Source organism: Cryptomeria japonica, chromosome 6, assembly GCF_030272615.1.
Source record: "Cryptomeria japonica chromosome 6, Sugi_1.0, whole genome shotgun sequence".
Lineage (NCBI taxonomy): Eukaryota > Viridiplantae > Streptophyta > Pinopsida > Cupressales > Cupressaceae > Cryptomeria > Cryptomeria japonica.
This window is the reverse complement of record NC_081410.1, coordinates 608,298,333-608,320,647: the sequence shown is the minus strand read 5'-3', so window position 1 is coordinate 608,320,647 and position 22,315 is coordinate 608,298,333. Positions and strand designations below refer to the sequence as shown.

Sequence of the window (22,315 nt, the reverse complement as noted above, 5' to 3'; positions counted from 1 at the left end):
CATTCATTTATCCTCTTTTAGCCTTATTTCTCATTTAAATAAATACATTTATTTATTTAAATTATCCTTTTCCTAAATTAAATAAATATCTTATTTATTTAATTGATCCCACTTCTTCTATTAATTAAATAAATCTTTATTTATTTAATTAATTCATTAACCTTTTCTACCCATGACACATGTCACTCATCTCTTAATTCATACACTACCTACCCCTTTCATTATTTTATTATTTCTTTTACCTACCCTCTAATCATAGCCGACCTCCTTTTACACCTCTCAATCTTATCCCTCCATTTCTTATTGTGTCTTCTATATAAGGAGATGCCTCCTTCATTATCAAACCCTAATCATTCATTCTAATCAATCATCTTGAGGACTTGACTACACTACGATCCTACTTGCAACCACATTTATGTTCTTTGTTGAGCTCTTGTGCACATAAAATCTGAGAGCAAATACATCAAACAAGATCAATGGAGATAGGAAGAATGGAGATCCAAACCCTATTGGACATGTGATGGTATAATCTTTGTGATTTCATTTGATTTGCATTGTCTTAGGTAATCTTCATATGTTATGGTGGATCTTTGTTGTTGTTAGGCTAGGGTTTTGTGGTTGAATTCATTTAGCCCTTCAATATCATTATTATTGTTATCCATTTTCACCATAAACATTTTGGCACGTCCGGTGGGACTCTTGTCCCTTTTGTATTTAACATTTTTGTTGCAGATCTTGTGTTTTGAAGTTGCAGATCTGACGTTTTCGACAGCATTTTGATATTCCCGCGTCTGCGCACTTCCAAATTGCGTTTTTTATTTTCTAGCGCGTCTGCGACATCTAGATTCGCGTCTGTGTTATTGGCAGTATTTTATTTTGCAGGTTCCGAGAATCGCGTTTGTGTTATTAAGTCGCGTCTGCGGTGCTTTTAGCCGCGTCTGTGTCCAGAGGTCGCGTCTGCGTTCTGGAGCCGCATCTGTGTCTCATAGAACCGCGTCTGCGTCAGGAAGTCGCATCTGTGTTGAGGGTAATTGCGTCTGTGTTCACCGATTTCAAATTTTGGGTTTATTGATTCAGTTTTGGGTTTTGCATTTAAAGTTTCAGATCCGGTTTATTTGGAGCTAACATTTTCAGATCTAGCTAACGTAATTGGTGCAACTTGTCTTGAAAGCAAAATCATTTCGTTGAAGGCCCCTATTTCACAAAGTCTTTTGGATCTAAAATTTACCTAACTTGTGTGCTTGCAGGAAGGGGTGATTATTTGAAACAATCCAAACTACTAACAACTCTTTGTTGCAGGTCCTTGGCAAGGGTTTTTTTTATTTTTATTATGTGCCTTGTTTTCATAGACTAGCAAACACTTCAATTGGTGCACTAAAATTGAATCATTGTCTTTTGTGTCTTGAGCAATAGGCTCTTTTTGTTTAATCTTTAGAGGGCATGTCTTCCCGTGTGGTCATTAGGACTACTAGTGAGAAGAGAACGACCCAAGTGGTAGTGAGGAAAACCCACCTCTTCTGAACCACTATAAACAACTGTATTCATGGTGAAAACTATGGATAACATGTGCTAATTAGTTCATACCGACACTATGTCTCCCCATAAACCCGTTTGATAAAATTTATTTGATCAATTGTAGGGCATAACCCCTACCGGCTGGGAGCCTTATGTATTTACAGAGCTGAAAGTGTCACATGTATGGCCACACGAGCAGATGCCCTTACTAGCACCTTTTTGTTTTAGAAGCCCAAATCCTTCTAGTTGTTGGGGCAGGAGGTCGGACCTCTGGTAGCGGCCCACACACATATGGTTCTTAGTAGAGATACAAAGTTTGCCACGGGGAGTTTTCGTGGGGACTGATGCTTGGCTGACCCGAGAAGTGAGTGCCAAGGGTGGAGCCAGTGAGGTCAAGCATCTAAGTATCTACTCTGAATAGCGTAGCCTCGGGGGTAAAACCCCATGTGGGATCAACAACTATTGTCTTGGCCAGCCATAAGAATTGTGCTTGACTTATTTTAAACATTCAAAACATTCAAGACCAAACATCAAAACATTGTGTCTTTTGTGTCTTCAAGTGTATGCAAAACATTTTCACATCAAACAACACACTTTTTATTGGAGTCATTTGAGTCTAGACACTTGCAAACATTGGGTCTTCATCAACACTGTGTCCTCTTGTCACAAAAAATAGTCAAACAGTTAGATTTGGTCACAACAAAACGACTTCACAGATTGGAAAAAATTGCACAAATTTTGCAAAAACGCGTCTGTGTCTGACATAATAGCGTCTGTGTTGTATAACCGCGTCTGTGAAGGGCAGAAACGCGTCTGTGTTCCTATAATCAACATTGCAATTTGCACAAAATCTCAGAAACACGTATGCGTTGAATAGAACCGCGTCTGTGTCAGGAATCCGCGTCTGTGAAGTATACAGGCGCGCCTGCGTTCAGAATTCAAAAATTTTTACAGTCCAACAAACAAACACAGTCAGTTTCAGAATTCTTAAGCTTCCTAGGTCATTTCTCCAAGTTTCATTTAGCAGTCAACTTGCCCTTGGGTCTCACACAGTCCATCATTGCTTTACACCTTACATTACATTCACATTTGTCTAAACTTGAGTCAAAAGGTCACTTGCTTGTCCTCATCATACTTTGTCAACATACTACGTACAACAACACTTTGCTAAGTGGTCCCTCATCAAGGTCTCTTACCTTTGGGTCTCATTTGGTCTTACTCAGAGTCAAGGTCAACTTACCTCATCAAGAGAAACTATCCTCTCTTTGGAAGTCACACCTACTCTACTACATACATACTTGGTCTCACACTTTGGACATTGCAAGTACACTTTAGATTCATTTACATTCCATCCAACTCTTGGTCTTCCATACTTTTTCCATTTTTTATCTAGTCTCACACATCTCGGTCAATACCTAGTTCATGGTTGAAACCTGTCTTCAAAAATCTAGGAGAGAAACTAAAGAGGCTCAAGAGTCCGCAAACATGAGTTCTTATGAGTATGACAATGATATCTTTTTCAATTCTGATCATACTACATTACCTGGCATGGATGCCTATAGAAACATTCCAAATGTTGAAAACATGGACACTACAAACAACAATGATACACATAATGACAATATGGACAACTTTTCCGTACATTCAACAGATGTGGAATAATCCATTATGAATCCCCATTTCAATCGATTGGTTGAGGAAATAATGAGGAGGGATAGACAATACTTCTTACAAATGATGGCACAAAGTGGAGCCAAGATACCTCATGATTTTGACATGTCTCAAATAATGGAACATAGGCCTTTGCAACAACCTCACTCTAACATGGTTCAAAGAAGGCCTAATAGTGGAGGCAATAGAGGACCACATATGGTACCTGAATCACCATCATCTTTGTTTCAAAAACCAGAGGTCCCACATACACATGGTCAAGTATATGATACTCACCTTCACAGACCATTGTGGAAGTCTTATGCAGACAGATATGCTCAATCACATACCAATGCTAAGGATCAACCACCAAAGCAATTGTGATCTTTTGCAAGTCATGATTATGCTGCATCACATACAAATCTAGATCATCTATTGAGTTCAGGCATGCTCGACATTTTGGGACACAATAACCCATGCATTGGGGCACCAAATTAGGAAGGCGGGAGAGCATGTCTGCATATATGGATGATACATGATCATACACATTAGTTCATATGGCAGGAGGTCTATATGTATGATCATTATCATCCATATATGCAACATGCTCCCCCTCCAATTGGTGCCTCAAGCATGGGGTATGGTCCAAGAAGTCGATCTCCACCTAAGAACAATTTGGAGCAACAAATCAGGGACTTGCAAAAGAAAATGGAGGACATAAATACACCAAAGCCAACATACACAATGAGAGACATATGTCCTTATCCATTTGACAAAAACATTCCAATGCCTCCTTTTCCTACAGACTTTGTGACACCTAAATTTGATAAGTATAGAGGAAAAGGGGATCCTAAGGCACACATAAGATAGTTTTTCATAGCTTGCATTGAGGTAGCAGCAGAAGAGACATATTTGATGAGATTATTCCCACAAAGCCTAGGTGATCAAGCTATGGAATGGTTCTCCCAACTCCCACCTGGTATTAAGTCATGGGGTGATCTAGCAGAGGCATTTATCCAACATTTCTCCTACAACATAGAGACAGACATATCAGTCACTACTTTGTGCAACACCAAGCAAAGGGATGGAGAATCTTTTTCATCATTTTTACAAAGATGGAGAAATCTATCCAGCGGATGCTCTTGTGAAATTCCACAAAAACAAATGGTAGAATTGTTCACCCAAAATGTTAACAAAGACATTGGCTATGATCTAAGGAAAGCTTGTTTGTCCACCTTCAAGGACGTCATTGAAAAAGGCTTAGAAACAGAGAAGGTCCTAATTGAACAAGGAGTCATTAAGATATTCAAGGAAAACAAAGATGACTTTAAGGGAAAAGACAAGCTGAGATTTTGGAACAAAAACAAGAACACAGTCAATGATGGTGTTGTTGATGCCAATACAGTGCGACCCAAATTCATCTTTTTGAGATCAAGTTCTACAAACAATCAAGTGAATACTCAAACAACTTCCAGATCACGAAGGAAGTACACTCCCTTGGGAGAACCACTTGAGTCAGTTTTCAAAAAGCTAGTGGCAAACAAGGTAATCACAGTTCCAGATTTTCCTCCATATGAGCCAAAGGTTAAACCAAATTGGTGGAATGATGATGAGTATTGTGAATTTCATAAGAGCAAAGGTCATAAGATAGGAAATTGTCATCGACTGAAGAACATCATACAAGATCTCATTGATAGAGGTAATATTGAGATTGAGGGACACTCGTCTAATCAAGAACATGAGATGTTTAAGGAACCATTCCCAAAACATGACAAGGGAAAAGCTAAAGCCACAGAAGACCAAACCAACTATACCAGAGCATCCTACAACTATGATTCAACTATCAATCACATCTCGATGGACAATTATGTCTCTACCATTATCATCAAGGACAAAAACCCTGAGAATTCTACCCGGAGACCCAAGATTGTCCTAAAAGGTGTTGGATCTTCTCCCGAACCTACCTCTGAATGTCATGTCACAACTTGCCAAGGTAAATTTACTTTGCAAGGTGCTCCAACTAAAAACACCCCTTCTTCATCAACCAAACTTGAGTATGACCTTGTAGAATAGTTAGGGAAGACACCCGCGCTCATCTCCATCCTTGAGCTATTACGCATATCCCCCGCACATAAAGCTATTCTTGACAAAACCTTGAGAGACACTGTCGTCCCTACTGATCTGAACATGGACCAGTTTCAAGCCATGGTGGGATACATTTCCGTTCCACACTCCCTTACATTCATAGAAGCCGACGACGCCTCCGTAAGTCAGCCACATAATGCACCACTACACATTGAAGCCTTCATACACAAACATCGAATAAAATGAGTCTTGATAGATGGAGGAGCAAGTCTAAACATTTGTACATTGAGAACTATTAAACAATTGGGATATTCTGATAAAGCTGTGAATCCTACAAATCAAATCACCATCAAGGCATATGATGATGAAGAGCGTTCATCCAAGGGCATAGTCACCTTACCTCTTATAGTTGGGCCTGTTACGAACGATGTGGTTTGTCAAGTCTTGGATCTAGATCTCACTTATAATATATTGCTAGGACGTCCTTGGATTCATGAAATGAGGGCAGTCCCATCCACATATCACCAATGCATTAAGTTTCCTCACAATGGAGTAGAAGTAACAGTTAACGGTGATCCTGATCCGTTCATATACTGCAATAACCTGAGATCAAAAACTGAGACCATCATTCCCAGTAATCGTGAAGTTGTTCCTTCTTCGGCATACATTGATCCTGAGTCATTAAAACCTTCGACATCAAAACAAGGTGAGCTTAAAGGTAAGTTTCAGGACAAGGGCATGGGAGAATGCACTTTAAATTAGACCATGTACTTACGACAAGTCATGAGTTCCCCAAAAGAATATGGAAGACCACATCCTAACAAGCAAGTAACCATCATGGTACTCAAATGGGATCCTACTACCTTTCAAAGATGGGGCGAACTGGAAGAGGAAGACTTATACAAAATGCTTTACAAAGACATTGAAGGTGACACACAAGATCACATCAGTCTACCATGTGAGAAATATGGCAAAGGTTTCAAGATTCTACAAAAATTTGGGTATGATGGAAAAAGCCCTCTTGGGTTACGAAAGGAAGGCATCATTGAACCTTTACAACCTGAATTGACTTTCAAAAAGGAATGCTCGAAGGGACTTGGTTTCTCGACTTCCAAGGTCCACACTCAAAGGGCAGAAGAAGCCTTACAAATCAAAGCTGCCAAAATTCAACAAGAGGATCGCTATTCCATAGACTCCAATGAATGGGAATTGGGTTCAGACAAGTCTTCCAGTGACTACGAGCTCACCGAGATATTCAGAGAACCAAATGAACCCACAAAAGAAGAGGAATTTTATAAAAGATTCAAAGTTGGTCAAGAAACAACCCATGAGGATTCCACACAGTCCTTGTCTTAAGGTCCTAGGTTGAAATCACATAGGATGAGAACCCCTGTCCCAGACTGTGCTACTAGTGATGATAATTTAGATTCGCTCGCGATCGAGATTGATGAGGAGAGTGCCATCGATGACCTCGATAATTACCTTGACATACCCGAATATAACTACATCTTCACTCTTAGCCCCTCTAACTTTGAAGACATTGAAGGCCTTCCCCTTGTTCACCACCAACTCCTTGACTGGGATCATGAAGGACCTGCACAGTTTGACACATTCCAAAATGATGAAGCTTTTATTGACTATCTGGGCATATGAGAATATTTTCCTCCTGGGGACCATAAAGTGGGATACACTATAGAACTCAATAGCGTGGCATATTTTGGTGAGGGTGTCGGACCTTCTAGTCGCAAAAATGTGAAAATAAGAACAAATCAAGGGTCTTATGGCGAAAACCACACCGTGGCGCTGTCTGACCCCAAAAAAGTAAAAAGAAAGAACGTATCTGAGGGCGAAAACCTCTCTGAGGCACCCGAAGATGGAAGGCTCCACATTCTCCCATCATCATATGAGGAAAAGTCATCCATGTTGGTAGAGGAGACTATCAAAACAAACATTGGTAAAGAAGAGGTTCCACACAACATATTCCTGGCTCAATCGTTGACAGAGTCAGAAAGGTCAAAATTCATAAGTTTCTTCAAAGAACGACAAATCAACTTTGCTTGGTCATACGTTGATATGCCTGGATTAGATCTGGATTTGGTAATGCATCATTTGATAGTTAAACTGGGGGCAAAATCAGTGAAACAGAAATTAAGAAAGATGCATCCACAAGTTGCATTATTGGTCAAAGCAGAGCTTGAGAAATTATTGGATGTCGGATTCATATGCCCAATTGATTATCCTGAATGGATCTCCAACTTGGTGCCTGTTAGTAAACCAGATCACAGCATCAGAATATGTACAGATTTCAGAGACATCAACAAAGCTTGTCCAAAGGATGACTTCCCATTACCAAATATCGACTTGATTGTTGATCTCACAGCAGGTCATGAAATGTTATCATTGATGGATGGATTCTCTAGTTATAATCAAATAAGGATCGCGCTCGAGGATCAACACAAAACATCATTCACTTGTCCTTGGGGAACTTTCTGCTGGAATGTCATGCCCTTTGGGCTAAAGAATGTAGGTGCTACATATCAAAGAGCCATGACTACTATCTTTCATGATCTCATGCATGTAACCGTGGAAGATTATGTCGATGACCTCTTGGGCAAATCAATAGATAGAAATACACATTTGGACATACTTTCAGTCATCTTTGATCGGTTGGAAAAATACAAAGTAAGATTAAACCCCAAGAAATGTGTCTTTGGAGTAACCTCCGGGAAGCTCCTAGGATTCATTGTATCCAAAAGAGGAATTGAAGCTGGTCCAGCAAAAGTCAAGGCCATCTTGGAAATGCAACCACCAAGAAGTATCAGTCAACTTCGGTCTTTACAAGGCAGACTCCAGTCTATACGAAGATTCATAGTGCAACTTGCAGATAAGTGTAATCCTTTTCAGCACTTGCTACATAAAAACATCAAATTCAAATGGGATGATAACTGTCAACGGGCTTTCCAGACACTCAAAGATTATCTTCTAAATCCGCCAGTTTTGATGCCACCAATTCCAGATCAACCTATGTTACTATACATATCAGCTACTCCAACAGCATTAGGGGCACTCTTAGCACAACAAATTGCTGAGGGCAAAGAAAAAGCAATATACTATATCAGTCGCACATTGGTGGGATATGAGCTAAACTACACACCAATTGAGCATGCATGTCTCGCCGTGGTCTTTGCTTCACAGAAATTACGACATTACATGCTCACTCATAAGACTAAGTTGGTTGCAAGAATCAATCCATTGAAATACCTTCTCAATAAAGCAACACTTACTGGACGACTAGCCAAATGGGTAATGATCTTGAGTGAATTCGACATCGAGTATGTGGACAAAAAATCAATAAAAGGACAAGCCATCACAGATCAATTAGCAGATGCTCCCATGATAGATGATGTTCCTCTAAGTTCAGAATTTCCAGATGAATCCATTTTAACAATGTCACATGTGAAGCCATGGCAACTGTACTTCGATAGCTCATACACACAGCATGGGGCAGGAGCTAGCATCCTCTTTATAACTCCTCAAGGGGATTCTATACCAAAATCATACCGCTTATCATTTCTTTGCACTAACAATATAGTGGAATATGAGGCCTTAACAACTGGATTACGGATTGCAGTTCAGTGGAAGATCCAGGAACTTTGTGTTTTTGGGGACTCTCAACTTGTAATCCGTCAAGCAACTGATGATTACCAAACAAAAGATGAAAAATTACTACCTTACAAACAAATGGTGGATGACCTGAAACAACACTTCACCAAGATAGATTTTGAGCAGATACCAAGAGAGCAGAATCGCGCCGCAGATGCCATGGCTACAATTGCTTCCCTGATCGATCTACCTCCAAATGAGACCTGCTATGAGTTCTTGGTGGATAACCTTTTGGTTCCTTCATATGAAATCATTCTTACTGAGATGATATGTGTCATCGGTCCCGAGTCCCAGTTATATGGTTCCATTTTCACATACCTTCGTGACAATACCCTACCTCCTGATCTATCAAATAACCAACGTCGCACTTTCATTTGCCAATCTTCTCAATACGTCATTTTAGCTGATATCCTATACCGGCGAGGTCTAGATGGCACTCTTCTTAGATGTTTAGAAAGTGACGAAGCTCAGATTGCGTTACATGAAGTGCATGAAGGGATATGTGGTCCACATGCTAGTGATCCTACCTTAGCCAAGAAACTCATCAGAACTGGATATTACTGGCCCAATATGGAAAAGGACTCATATCAGTTTGTCAAGAAATGTAAATAATGTCAAATTCATGGAGACCTCATACATGCGCCAGCACAAGAACTTCAACCAATTGCATCTCCCTGGCCCTTTTGTTAGTGGGAACTCAATCTCATAGGCAAGATTCACCCTCCTTCTTCCAATGGTCATAAATTCATTATCACTGCCACAGAGTATTTCACAAAATAGATCGAAGCCGTGCCTCTCACACAAGTCACTGGAAAACAGATTGCTACGTTCATCCTCAACTATATCATTTGTTGATACGGTATTCCTGTTTCCATTATCACTGATAATGGGCGTCCCTTCAAAAATCAGGATGTTCGTGAACTCTGTGACCGCTTCCATATTTCCCATCGTTTCTCCACACCATATTACCCCCAAGGTAATGGTCAAGCTGAGGCGTCTAATAAAACAATCCTTAAAGTCCTAAAGAAGACAGTCGACGAGGCTGGCCGTAATTGGCATATCCAACTTAATCGTACACTTTGGGCTTACTGCAGAAGTGTCCGCACACCTACAGGAGCTACACCCTATTCACTTGTCTATGGTGCTAAAGCCATCTTGCCTATTGAGGTCGAGCTACCCTCTTTATGGGTCTCTTTGCAAAATATCATTAGTGATGAAGACTATAGGATCTCTCGCTTACAAGAGCTTGAACTACTGGATGAACGAAGACAAACTGCTTTTAATCATCTCAAGGCTTACCAACAACGAATGAGTCGCAACTACAATCACAAGGTCAAGCCTCTCACATTTGAGGTAGGTGATTTGGTTCTCAGAGAAACCCCCAAAAATCAGCAAGACAGAGAGAAGAAGGGCAAGTTCGAACCAAATTGGCTTGGTCCTTACATCATTACAACAGCATATGGATCTAGGGCATATCAGCTCTCAACTATAGAAGATGAACCTTTGGAGGATCCTATCAACAACATGCATCTTCGCAGGTTTTACACATAGCTCTTCAGAGTATCCTAATTCAAAAAATACAAAAAAATAAAAAAAATTCAAAAATACAAAAAAAAATTTATAAAACAAAAAAAATCGTTACTTGGTGAAAACCTGGCAAACAAGTGCCTTGTGACACAAAAAAACATTGAAAAAATAAAAAAAGTAAAGAAAAACATTTCGTCCAATGGTGAAAACCACTTCTGTGGTGCCCTGGGCAAGTACCATGGTGAAAAATGGGTCACCAGCGCCATGCATAGAGACATTGCTCCTCCCTCCTTCAGGGTTCACTTTCATCCTTTCACTTTGCACACACTCACAACCTATTCGTTCATAATAAACTTACCCATTCCCATCATGGCTTGTTATTGATCTACCCAAGATTGGTTAGCCATTCATAATAAACCTCCCTTTTCACTTCCCTTTCCATCCATAATAAATCAGCTCCTATCTGTGGCTAAGGCAAATCCTACGTCTAGTGATGGGTGTGGAACTAAGAGCATCACATGTTTCAAGGAGTACAATTTCTTCCAGCTTCCTTCAGTCTATCTACGCACAATCCGCAATAAAGCAACACTTGCATTGTCGATCCGTAATTTCATATTCTCTGCAATAAAGTATCAGTTTCATGGATTTAGTCAGTTTCAGATGAGACACAACAGCAACAATGGGCTTCAACAAATCAAATGTTTCAACAGACTCAAACAACATATAGTTCAGTGCTATCTATCCTTTCTGTGAAAGTAAACATTGTGACCACAATCAAATAAGACTTATACAAGTGACAAGAGACACTAAACTTGAGGGCTACAGTGGATGTTGGTGTCGAGTCTTGGTTTTCTTTTGATTTCATCTTTTTTGGTGACATGTCTTTTAGCTTTTCCAAGATGTGTCTGACTAGAGATTCTATCTCCAGGATGTCTTTGACTAGAATGGCGAGGATGGGGTATCGTCACCTATTTGTATTTGCTATCTGTGGATTGTCTCTTAGTAATGCTATGACTTGTCCAAGGATATGAGGACACTGTGAGTCTAGTATGAATTGGGGCATTCCTTGTTTGTGACTGTCTTATCTCCATGCAAACGGGTACAATGACTTTCTGGGTCGAACATATGCCTCGATTGTCATAACCTACTTGCCATAATAAAGCTCAATGATGATAAAGCACAAGAAGCTCTTTCACTTTCATATCTTCTATCTTTCATCCCCCTTTCTTGATTGACTTCCATCGTCCTTCTCGAGTCCACGTAGCTTGCTATCACATGACTGAGTATAATGACACACCAAAAACATATGCATCTCATGTAGTTGCACCTGCATTACCACATGTTAGCATTTCATACAAACACATAGATATCACAATTGCATCACATCCTGCACGCAACACCTGTTAGCACAATTTACATTTGCATTATCATATTCATCTACATTACATACATTCACATTTGCATCATGCATACACATATTAAAAACATAAAAGAACAAAAAAATATATTGCATTTCATCATGTACATATTTGCATCCATATCATAAGCATCACATAGAAACACACATCACATAGGTACACATGCATATAGCTGCCGCAAAGATGAATCATCTCATATATATATCATAAGTGTCATAATACAATGAGGTCAAAAAAATCATATGGCTACAATCACCCGAAGGTGTCTACATCATCATACAAAAATGGTGCAATACTGATACATAGGGAGCCCTCTATGGCTATGATGAACTCTCTCCCTCGGAACCGCCTGGCCTCGATGGAATCTGAGCCCCTGAAGGACCTACCCCAGGATCATCCCTCCTGTCCCCTCTATCTGGTGGTGGTGGAGGACCCATAACCCCACCACTAGATGCTTGTCTCCTCCGGCTCCCTCCCGTAGCTGTCGTTGTCCGCAATGGTCTATGGAAGCTCCTCGCCCGCTGATCCGCTAGCATTGCACCATAATAGAGATCCTGCCAGTAGGCAATCTCCTCCTCAGCCTGCAGAACATAGGCATATCTGGCCCCTATGTCCTCTGTTGCCTGCCTCCCAGCCCTCAGTACTGTCTCAGCCTCTGTGTACCACTAAATGGCCTGGTCTCACTCTCGCTTAGTATCTCAGAGCCGCCTCTTGAGCCTATCCCTCTCCCTCTCCAACTCCTGGATCTCATCTGCCTGTCCCTGGCAGATCTCCCTCAGCTCCATCAACTCATCCTCCTCGGCCTCAGCCCCCTGTGGCTTTGCCTATGGCTCCCCCTGTACGGGTGCCTGCCCCTATGCCTGTGCCTGTACCTGTACTGGTGCTTGTACGGGTACTTGTCCCTATATCTGTCCCTATACCTATCCTTGTACCTACACCTGTCTGGGACCTTGTGCTGCTGGCACCTGTAGCGGCAATCCACCACAACCTCTCACCACCCGAGCCTGCCTATCCTCTCCACCCTCCCTCTGCGGTGCAACCCTCCTCTCTCCAACTGCCCCCCTCCTCCTCCGTCGGCCTCTACCCCCATCAACTCCATCATCATCATCATCCCCACCACCATCTCCATCTAATAGCTCTCCCGGATCCGTCAGGCATGGGAATGGATGCTCGGCCCAGTATGCTGTGTACTCGACATCCATGTCGACATCCTCAATCTCTGGCCACATGTCCCAGGGTAGGGGCATCATCTCTACCAGCTACGTAACAGCCTAATCATATGATAATAGGGGCCCAAACTGCGCCTGATCTCTCACAGTCCGTGCATACATGCCTGAACCCCGTGGCATCCGCTGAATCCTGCCAAACTGTCTGCCAAACCTGTCCACTAGCTACCTCTCCAACACATAGGGCATCCGCCCAATCAAGTACCTGCTCTGGAAGGTGTAGGGAATCTCTACCACATCGTCCTCCCATTGCTCGCATCCTAGGTATGGCCTCCATATGACCATATCGATGTCATCAATCACCCGCCGCCAATGCTCTAGCCTGCCAATCCATGGCTGCGACGTGATCATGTTGTATAAATGTACAAAACTGCGTCCGTGACCTCTGCCTCTGAAATGTATCGGTCTCGTCACTGGCAGATGCTCATAGGCCCACACCTGTAACAATGTCACCCCATAGCCCAATCCCACTGATTCATGGTATACAAACTGATGCAGCTCATAGTAGAGGTGTGCCAGCACACACGGTCCCCAGGCATATCTAGTGTGTTGTGTCACCAGTGTCTCTAGTGCACCTCCCCAACCCACAGCCAACCCTCGTGTCGCTCTATCAGGACACAGGAACCCACTAATCGCTCCTCTTATCACTACTGGCAGCGCCAATCCTGAAGCTGTCATAGTGTCCCAAGCCACATGCCCTGCCCTCATCTCCAGTCCTGGGTCCTGGAACACTCGTCTCAGGGCCTCCCTATCTCCATCTCGATCATAGGGAATCATCTCCCCGTCGATCGGTATCCACAAAATCCTATATACATCCTCTAGGGTGACTGTCATCTCACCCATCGACAAATGGAACATGCACGTCTCAGAGTGCCATCTCTCAGCTAATGCAGTCAGCAAACCCATGTTCGCCCGAAACTCAGGTACATACAAAATATGTCTCAATCCCATAGCCTCAATTGCAGCTCGATCCTCGACCGTCAACTCAGGTCGCAATCTCTGTCTCGATGGGAATCTCTCTCATGACTCCAACATAGGCAGATACTCCTGCAGTCAAGCAAATCAATCATGTCAATCATAGTGGCATTCACTGTTCATCACAAAATGCTACTTTTTATCTAAGTGCATATGGCTATCTATTCTAGTGACACTCACTGTTCATCACAAAGTGTTGCTTTTGCCCTAGTGACACTCCCTGTTCATCACAAAGTGTTGCTTCTATCCTAGTGGTACTCTCTGTTCATCACAAAGTGCTCCTCACATTTGCACTCACTGTTCATCACAAAGTGCTGCTCTTTTTAGTACTCCCTGTTCATCACAAAGTACTATATCTTGGTACTCACTGTTCATCACAAAGTGCCTTGATTTATCCTAGTCTTCCCTAGAGGACCTGCTTGAGTGTATCCTCTCAGCAGCTTATCCAATCGACATCGTATGTTCATCATAGAACTGTCGATTTGACCTAGAAGACACAAATTCACATTTTTGGACACAAACGCGCTTTCCTGACATAAACGCGCTTAAAGATTGCACAGACGCGCCTGAAAAACACAGATGCGCTTGAAAAACACAGACATACCTATGCTCTGCACAGACGCGCCTGGGCAACATAGACGTGCCTTCTTGGCACATACGCGCCTACACATCACAAATGCGGCCGCATTTGGCACAGACGCGCCTGGCACAAACACAGACGCGCCTCGCGAGCATAGATGCGCCTGACACCAACGCAGATGTGTCTGGACATTTTTTGACATTTTTGGACCTTAACCTAAAGTGCATTTATTGCCCTATCTACCATGCATTAATGACAACAATACATGCATCAAAGTACAAGGAGGTTTCGCGGTACTTACCGGCTCTCCTGCCTCTGCTGGCCTCTGAAATCGGTGAATGCGGTCGAATCTGTGAACAAAGGCCATCGCTGCTGACTGCTGCTGCTCCATTTTCGCTCTGCACTCTGCTCTCATGGATGTGTAGATGACAATGAGGATGTATTTTCCCCCGTGGTCTATTTTATAGACTACCCTAGTCCTAGCCCTTGTTTCCCGAGTCATTCCATTCTATCCTGTCTTTCTTATCGAGAGATTGTCTGCGATCTTTTCAGACATTTTTCATCCAATCTCTCGAGGGGGCATATCATTCCCATCTTGAGGCAACTCTGTATTAGTTCATATTATCTTCTTTGAAACAACGCGACAAGCCGCATTGTCTCAAAGAGGGGCAAAATGTAGACACCCAAAATTGTCCAGTCTAATTAAATAAATATTTTATTTATTTAATTATCTAAGCCTAATTATTCTATTAATTAAATAAATCTTTATTTATTTAATTAATTCATTTATCCTCTTCTAGCCTTATTTCTCATTTAAATAAATACATTTATTTATTTAAATTATCCTTTTCCTAAATTAAATAAATATCTTATTTATTTAATTGATCCCACTTCTTCTATTAATTAAATAAATCTTTATTTATTTAATTAATTCATTAACCTTTTCTACCCATGACACATGTCACTCATCTCTTAATTCATACACTACCTACCCCTTTCATTATTTTATTATTTCTTTTACCTACCCTCTAATCATAGCCGACCTCCTTTTACACCTCTCAATCTTATCCCTCCATTTCTTATTGTGTCTTCTATATAAGGAGATGCCTCCTTCATTATCAAACCCTAATCATTCATTCTAATCAATCATCTTGAGGACTTGACTACACTGCGATCCTACTTGCAACCACATTTCCGTTCTTTGTTGAGCTCTTGTGCACATAAAATCTGAGAGCAAATACATCAAACAAGATCATTGGAGATAGGAAGAATGGAGATCCAAACCCTATTGGACATGTGATGGTATAATCTTTGTGATTTCATTTGATTTGCATTGTCTTAGGTAATCTTCATATGTTATGGTGGATCTTTGTTGTTGTTAGGCTAGGGTTTTGTGGTTGAATTCATTTAGCCTTTCAATATCGTTATTATTGTTATCCATTTTCACCATAAACAGTAACCAATAAGCTTGATATTATTCTTATCCAAGAGGTGAAAATGACCTATCAAAATTTTTCTTCTCTTGTGGACAGTAAATGGCCTAGTGTCGCCTTCTATTATAATGAGGCGAAAGGATCTTCAAGTGGAATTGTGACTCTCTAGAATAGGAGCAAGTTGGATGGGCACGCTATTAGCCTTTCTCACAACTTTCTTGCTACCAGGTTCACTATGAATAACTTCTCATGGTACTTTTTCAACATATATGTTCCTAATACTAGAAATGGTTGGGCTCTAGTTTGGAAGGAAATCTCTATCTTCATGGCTAATAATAAGGAGGCAATGTTCATGTTAGCCAGTGACTTTAACACCCCTCTTTTCCCCTCTGAGAAGCTAGGTGGTCTAGCTGATTATAGTGATAGCATGCTTGACTTTGCTGACTTCATTAGAAAAAAATGAGCTATTTCATCTAGACCTTCAAGGGAATCCTTTCACCTGGTCTAACAACAAAAAAAGCTCTAATCTGATTTAGGTCAAGTTGGATAGGTTTCTGATCTTTGCTAAGTGGGACCTTGGCAACAATTCCTCACTCTTGAGTCTCCCTCGCACTATCTCTGACCATTCCCTGATCCTCCTTTCTTGGGTTAATAGGCCGGTCTCGGGCCCCATACCCTTTAGGTATGAGATTATGTGGCACTCTCACCCGGACTTCAAATAGTATATACAAAATTGGTGGAATTCCCCTGTTCAAGGTTCTGCTATGTTTAGAATCTCTAAAAAAGCTAGAGATAATCAAAAGGGAGATCGGAGCCTGGAATAAATCTTCCTCTGGCGATATCTTTAAGAGAAAGGAGGTTGAAACCAAATTGGACCACCTCTAGAGAACCATTGTGGAGGGGATCACCTCAATGGATATCCACAAAGAGGAGGAATGTTGGAGACAAAAATGGAAAGAAATCACGAGCCTTGAAAAGATCTATTGGAAGCAAAGATCCAGAATCCAGAATCCAGTGGTTAACTGAGGGGGATAGGAACACCTCCTTCTTTCACAGGTCTACTTCAAAGCACAAAAGGAGAAACACTATCCGTTTCATTTCAATGACAAAAATGAAGAATTGGTGGGGAATAATGAGATTGGGCAATGGGCTTCTCTTTTCTTTACTAATTCTTACACTAATGACAGGACGAGCGAACCTACTAAGGTTAGTGATAAGCTTCTCAATCTTATCCCTCAAGTCCTGAATGATGCTGACAATGAGTTGCTGATGTGCCAAGTGTCTGAAGATGAAGTCAAAGAGGTGGTTTTTGTGATGGTTGCCTTTAAGGCCCCAAGACCCGATGACTTCCCTCCAACATTCTTTCAGGTGTTCTAGGAAATTGTGAAGTATGACTTAATCAAAGCTACCAAGGACTTCATTCGCACTGGGAACATTCTGAAGAAATTGAATAACACTTTCATTGTATTGGTTCCCAAAGTTCTAGATCCTAATTTTATAACTGATTATCGCCCTATCAGCCTGTGCAATTTGGTTTACAAGATCTTCTCTAAAGTTGTTGTCAACAAAATCGAACCCCTTCTTGATAGATGTATTAGCCCCTCTCAGAGGGGTTTTGTTTCGGGTAGGCAGATCCTCGATATGGTCATAACTACCCATGAGGTAACCACTCCATGGAGAAGAGTCGCAACCCAAGTATGGCTCTTAAACTTGACATCTCTAAGGCTTATGATAAAGTTAACTGGAATTTCCTGTATGTTGTACTATCCAAGATGGGATTCCGGGGAAGATTCCTCAATGTTATCAAGGTGGCAGTGGTAAGTGTTCACTACTTGGTGATTGTCAATGAAACCTGTTGGGGATTCTTCAAGGTTGGGAAGGGCCTAAGACAAGAGAACCCTCTCTCACCTTATTTGTTTATTATGGTGGCATAAGTTTTGAGCAGGAACTTCTCCCACTTAATCAGGAATAGAAGAATTTCGAGGGTGAAAGCGGCTTCCACCCTTCCCCCAATGGTTATGCAACAATTTGTTGATGACACCTTCCTGTTCGGCCAGTCGTCTGTTATTGAAGCCAAAGAATGGAAACACTTGTTGGAGGATTACGCCTTGGCCTTGGGACAACTTATCAATTATAATAAGAGCAAATTTTATATTTTCAACACGGATATGAATCTCCAAGGTAAACTTATTCAAATTCTTGGATGTTTTGCTGCTAATCTTCCCAATTCCTACTTGGGACTTCCCCTCACGATAAAGGAAGTCACCCCCCAATTCTGGGAGTCTATCTTAGAAAGAATGCAAAAGAAACTTGCTGGCTGGACTGGAAAAACCTTGAGTAGCGCTAGAAAACTCCAACTTCTGTCGGCCTCTCTTCAAGGTGTCCCAGTCTATTTTCTATCGCTATTTAAGATCTCCATTGCTATGGATGAGAAACTTGAGAAAATCCAAATAAGCTTTCTATGGACGAGGATGGAGGAAAAGTCTAGACTCAACCTTGTCAATTGGGAGGTGGTGTACAAACCTAGGTACATGGGAGGCCTAGGGATTAGAAAAATTTCTAACCTGAACAAGGCATTGCTGACTAAAATTGGATGGAATCTTGAGAAGGAGAGAGCTGACTGGTACAAGATTATGCGGGCTAATTATTTCAATCACACTCCCTTCTCTTCCCTTCTATCTTCTCATGAGCTCCCTCCTAGATCAAAAATATGGAACAACATTGTCAAAAACTAAAAGTTGCTCAAGGGAGGCCTAAAATGGTAGTTGGGCAATGGTGAGAAGATTAGATTCTGGGAGGACAACTGGATTGGCGATAGACCCCTGGCTTCTTCCCGCTTCAGTTGCCTCATGGGAACCCTCAAGGACTTGCTTGGTCCTCTAGTGATGAATTACATATCTGCCTCTCGTTGTTGGTTGAGGCTTGCTGATGGTTTGGGAGATAATACTCATTGGGGCCATTTGGGGGGGGGAATTACAATCTCTTCTTGAGGAGGTCAGGATTCCCCGATTCCCTCATGCCAATAAGTTTGTTTGGGCTAAGAATCCCTTTGGGTCTTTCAGTGTTAAGTCGGCCTATAATCTCCTATTCGCTCCTGCGAACGACTGCTACAGCTGGAGGGAAGTTTGGAATTCTCAGCTTATCCCTAAAATAAACTTTTTCTGGTGGGTGGCTCTGCATGGAAAGATCCTAACCATTGATAACCTTAAAAGAAGAGGCTTCCTATTAGCCAATCGGTGTGTTCTGTGTAATTGTACAGAGGAAAGCATAAATCATCTCTTTATTCATTGTCCCTTTGCTTCTATGGTCTGGCACAAAGTCTTATAGAAATTCAACATTGTGTGGACCTTCTTAGAAGACTTGCAGTAGTTTATCATCAACTGGAAGTTCCCCTCTGCTCACCCTTCGATCAGACAGTTTTGGAAACTCATCCCTCCTCATATCTGTTGGAATATATGGAAGGAAAGGAACAACCGGATCTTCCGAGATACTAATAACTCTATTGACACAGTGGTTGGCATAACAAAAAAGCTCCTCAAGGAGAACGCTTTGGTCTGTAAATGGAAAACAATTGCAATCTGCCCTCTGGAGATGGATTGCAATTGGGTTAGGACATGGAATATGCCTGACAACTTCCTCTAATATGACAATTCTAAAAGGATGGAGAGGCTCAACACTAGATGGTCGCCCTCATCCCCCTCATGGCTCAAACTTAACTTTGATAGTGTCGCTCACAGTGGAGTTGCAACGGGAGGTGGAATTATAAGGGATAGCTTTGGCAACCCGATTCTGGCCTATGCTGGGAATTTTGGCTCAGCTTCGAGCAACATGGCCGAAGCCTTAGCGCTCTTCTGGGGGCTTAAATTGGCTCTCGATATTAATGCTAAAAGACTGATCATTGAAGGGGATTCTAAGCTGATTATTGAGGCGACTAAAGGTGTTTCTGGGATTAGTTGGATGATTAACAACATACTCAAGGACATATGGTCTTTGATTGTTTGGCTAGAGGAATTTCAAATTCAACATATTTATAGAGAGGGAAATTTGGTGGTGGATTCCCTAGATGCGATAGGCCTTGAGATGAAAGGTATGAGGTGCTAGAGACACCTGGAATCGCTTTCTGACAGACAGAAATCCCTCATAGGGAGAGATCAAAATTTCATTACTAACCAATGATTTGCTATGTCCTATTTTACAGGTGGACGTTTTGGCCCTTCTGCGATGTCAAGGTGCAGGAGGGAAATTCAAATTTGAATTGGGCGGGTTATGCCAAGGTGGCTATCGGTGGTCCCCATTTTCTCCACCGCTATGATCTGGCGATGACGTGTCTGATCACCTATGATTGTGTTACCGAAGGATTGCAGCTTCAACTTTTAATCATTAACTTGATAGACCATAGAAAGTACAACACTTATTGCTATAACTGGAACTTGAGATTTTTCCATAATAAAGATCTTTGCAAGTTGGCAGACGAGTTAAGAGGTGTCCTTTCATATGCTTATCAGAGCTAGCAGACGCATGCCTTGGGATGCACCATAAAAGATAATTATTGCAATTTTCACCATACTTTGGCTAAAATTTTGTCAATCATTCTCACCTTTCACTCAGGTTTCTCCCTCTGCAAAACCATTACCAGTTCCACACTGCTTACCAACATCACTCTGGAGGAAGCTGATATGGGGGGAATTTAGTCTGGGTTGAGCCGGACATTGTTGATGACTACTTTCGCAATGACCCATGTGTTTGGATGTATGTCAAGGAAGGGGGCATTATCCCGTTCATGGAAGCCATGACTGGGTTTGACGAGAACCTCTCCATGCAGTTTGTCAGCAGCTGGAAAGACAAGAGAGTTGTTATGTGGGATATTTTGTTTGAAATTAACAAAGATGTCATTGCCCAGGCTACAGGACTATCTATTGAGGGAAGTAAGTGGAAGAAAACTAGCATGGTCATGGATGAGACTGGTATGAATAGATTCTACAAAAAGGGCGAAGAACCAGTTAAGATGCATAGGGGTTTCAACAGAGAATGCCTACCTTATCCGTGGGACTAGCTGTGTAAAATTATCATGAAATATTTTACCCTTGAGGGAAGATTTGGGGTTTTCTATTACTACCACTTCCCATTGCTCAATCATTTTGGCAACCATGATACTATTTCCTTTCTGTTCTTTTTACTTCATGCTTTGGATTCCACTATTAAAGAGGTTCGTCATTGCATGAGTTAGGACAACAATTTTACCATCCTTCACCAGGGTTTAATGTTTCAGCTCTACAATTTCCACCGGGCCCTGTGTCCACCTAAACCCATCTTTGTCCAACCCGCTCCCTCCTACTAGGGCCCCCCTATTGGTACTAAAAAAGGAAATAAAAAGACCTCAAAAAGCCTAATATACCATGTCAATCCCCTGACCACACCCCTCTCATTTCCCCTAAAATTGGGGAGAAAAACAAATGTAATCCTTCCGCTAAAAAAAAGCTACCTCCAAAAAACCTAGGAAAGAACCCAAGATCCTGTTAGTTGAGTCTGACGTGGATGATGGTGTGACTCCTCAGAGGTCCAACAGATTTGCTAGTAAACCTCGTATGAAACAAATTGTTGTGAGGAAGAACTATGCCAAAGACGGTGAGGAAGATTCTAAGAAGGAAGAAAGTGATAAGGCTGAGGATGATATGGAGGCCACATAGGGCTCAAAGTCTTCTAAGTTGGATACCAATTCCCCTGACTCTGAGACCGTAAAGGAAGATAATAAGAACACCTCCCCTTCATCTGCCACTTGCCCCCCTCATAATAAAATCTCTGAGGAGGATGGGAGGAAGTCTGAGGACGGTCAGACTATTGTTGAAGGTGGTGAGAAGGAGGAGGTGGTGCATTATGTGGGGTGTAAAGCTATCTCCGAGGACCTGAATGGTGTGAAGAAGAAGCTGGACTATCTGGATTCCCATGTTAGTAAAATTGTGAAATTTGTCATTAAAGTGATGCACTCCTCGGCCACTACAATGTGCATGTTGCACCAGGAAAAAGTGAACTAGGATGGGTTGGAAGGTGACACCACAAAGGAAATATTTGAATTCCTTGCTGCAGATTGGATCGGGCTACTGCTCTCCTAGCACATGGGAGCTGGAAAAAATGATTAATGGGTGTTACTTTCCTTTTTTGCTCTAGTTTTCGTTTCAGGATCGACTGGATCCTTGTTATGTTTAATTTCATTATCAGCCCTATGAGGCTTGCTAAGACTCTCTT

The 22,315-nt window shown here is 41.7% G+C and overlaps 1 protein-coding gene across 1 annotated transcript; it reads left to right on the top strand.

The window, feature by feature from the left end:
- The first annotated feature begins 19,732 nt into the window (after positions 1-19,732).
- Positions 19,733-20,326, top strand: LOC131033605 (uncharacterized). Its single transcript, XM_057964847.1, has 2 exons — positions 19,733-20,159; positions 20,271-20,326. The coding sequence occupies exons 1-2, from the start codon at positions 19,733-19,735 to the stop codon at positions 20,324-20,326; spliced, it is 483 nt and encodes a 160-aa protein (XP_057820830.1).
- The last annotated feature ends 1,989 nt before the right edge of the window (positions 20,327-22,315 follow it).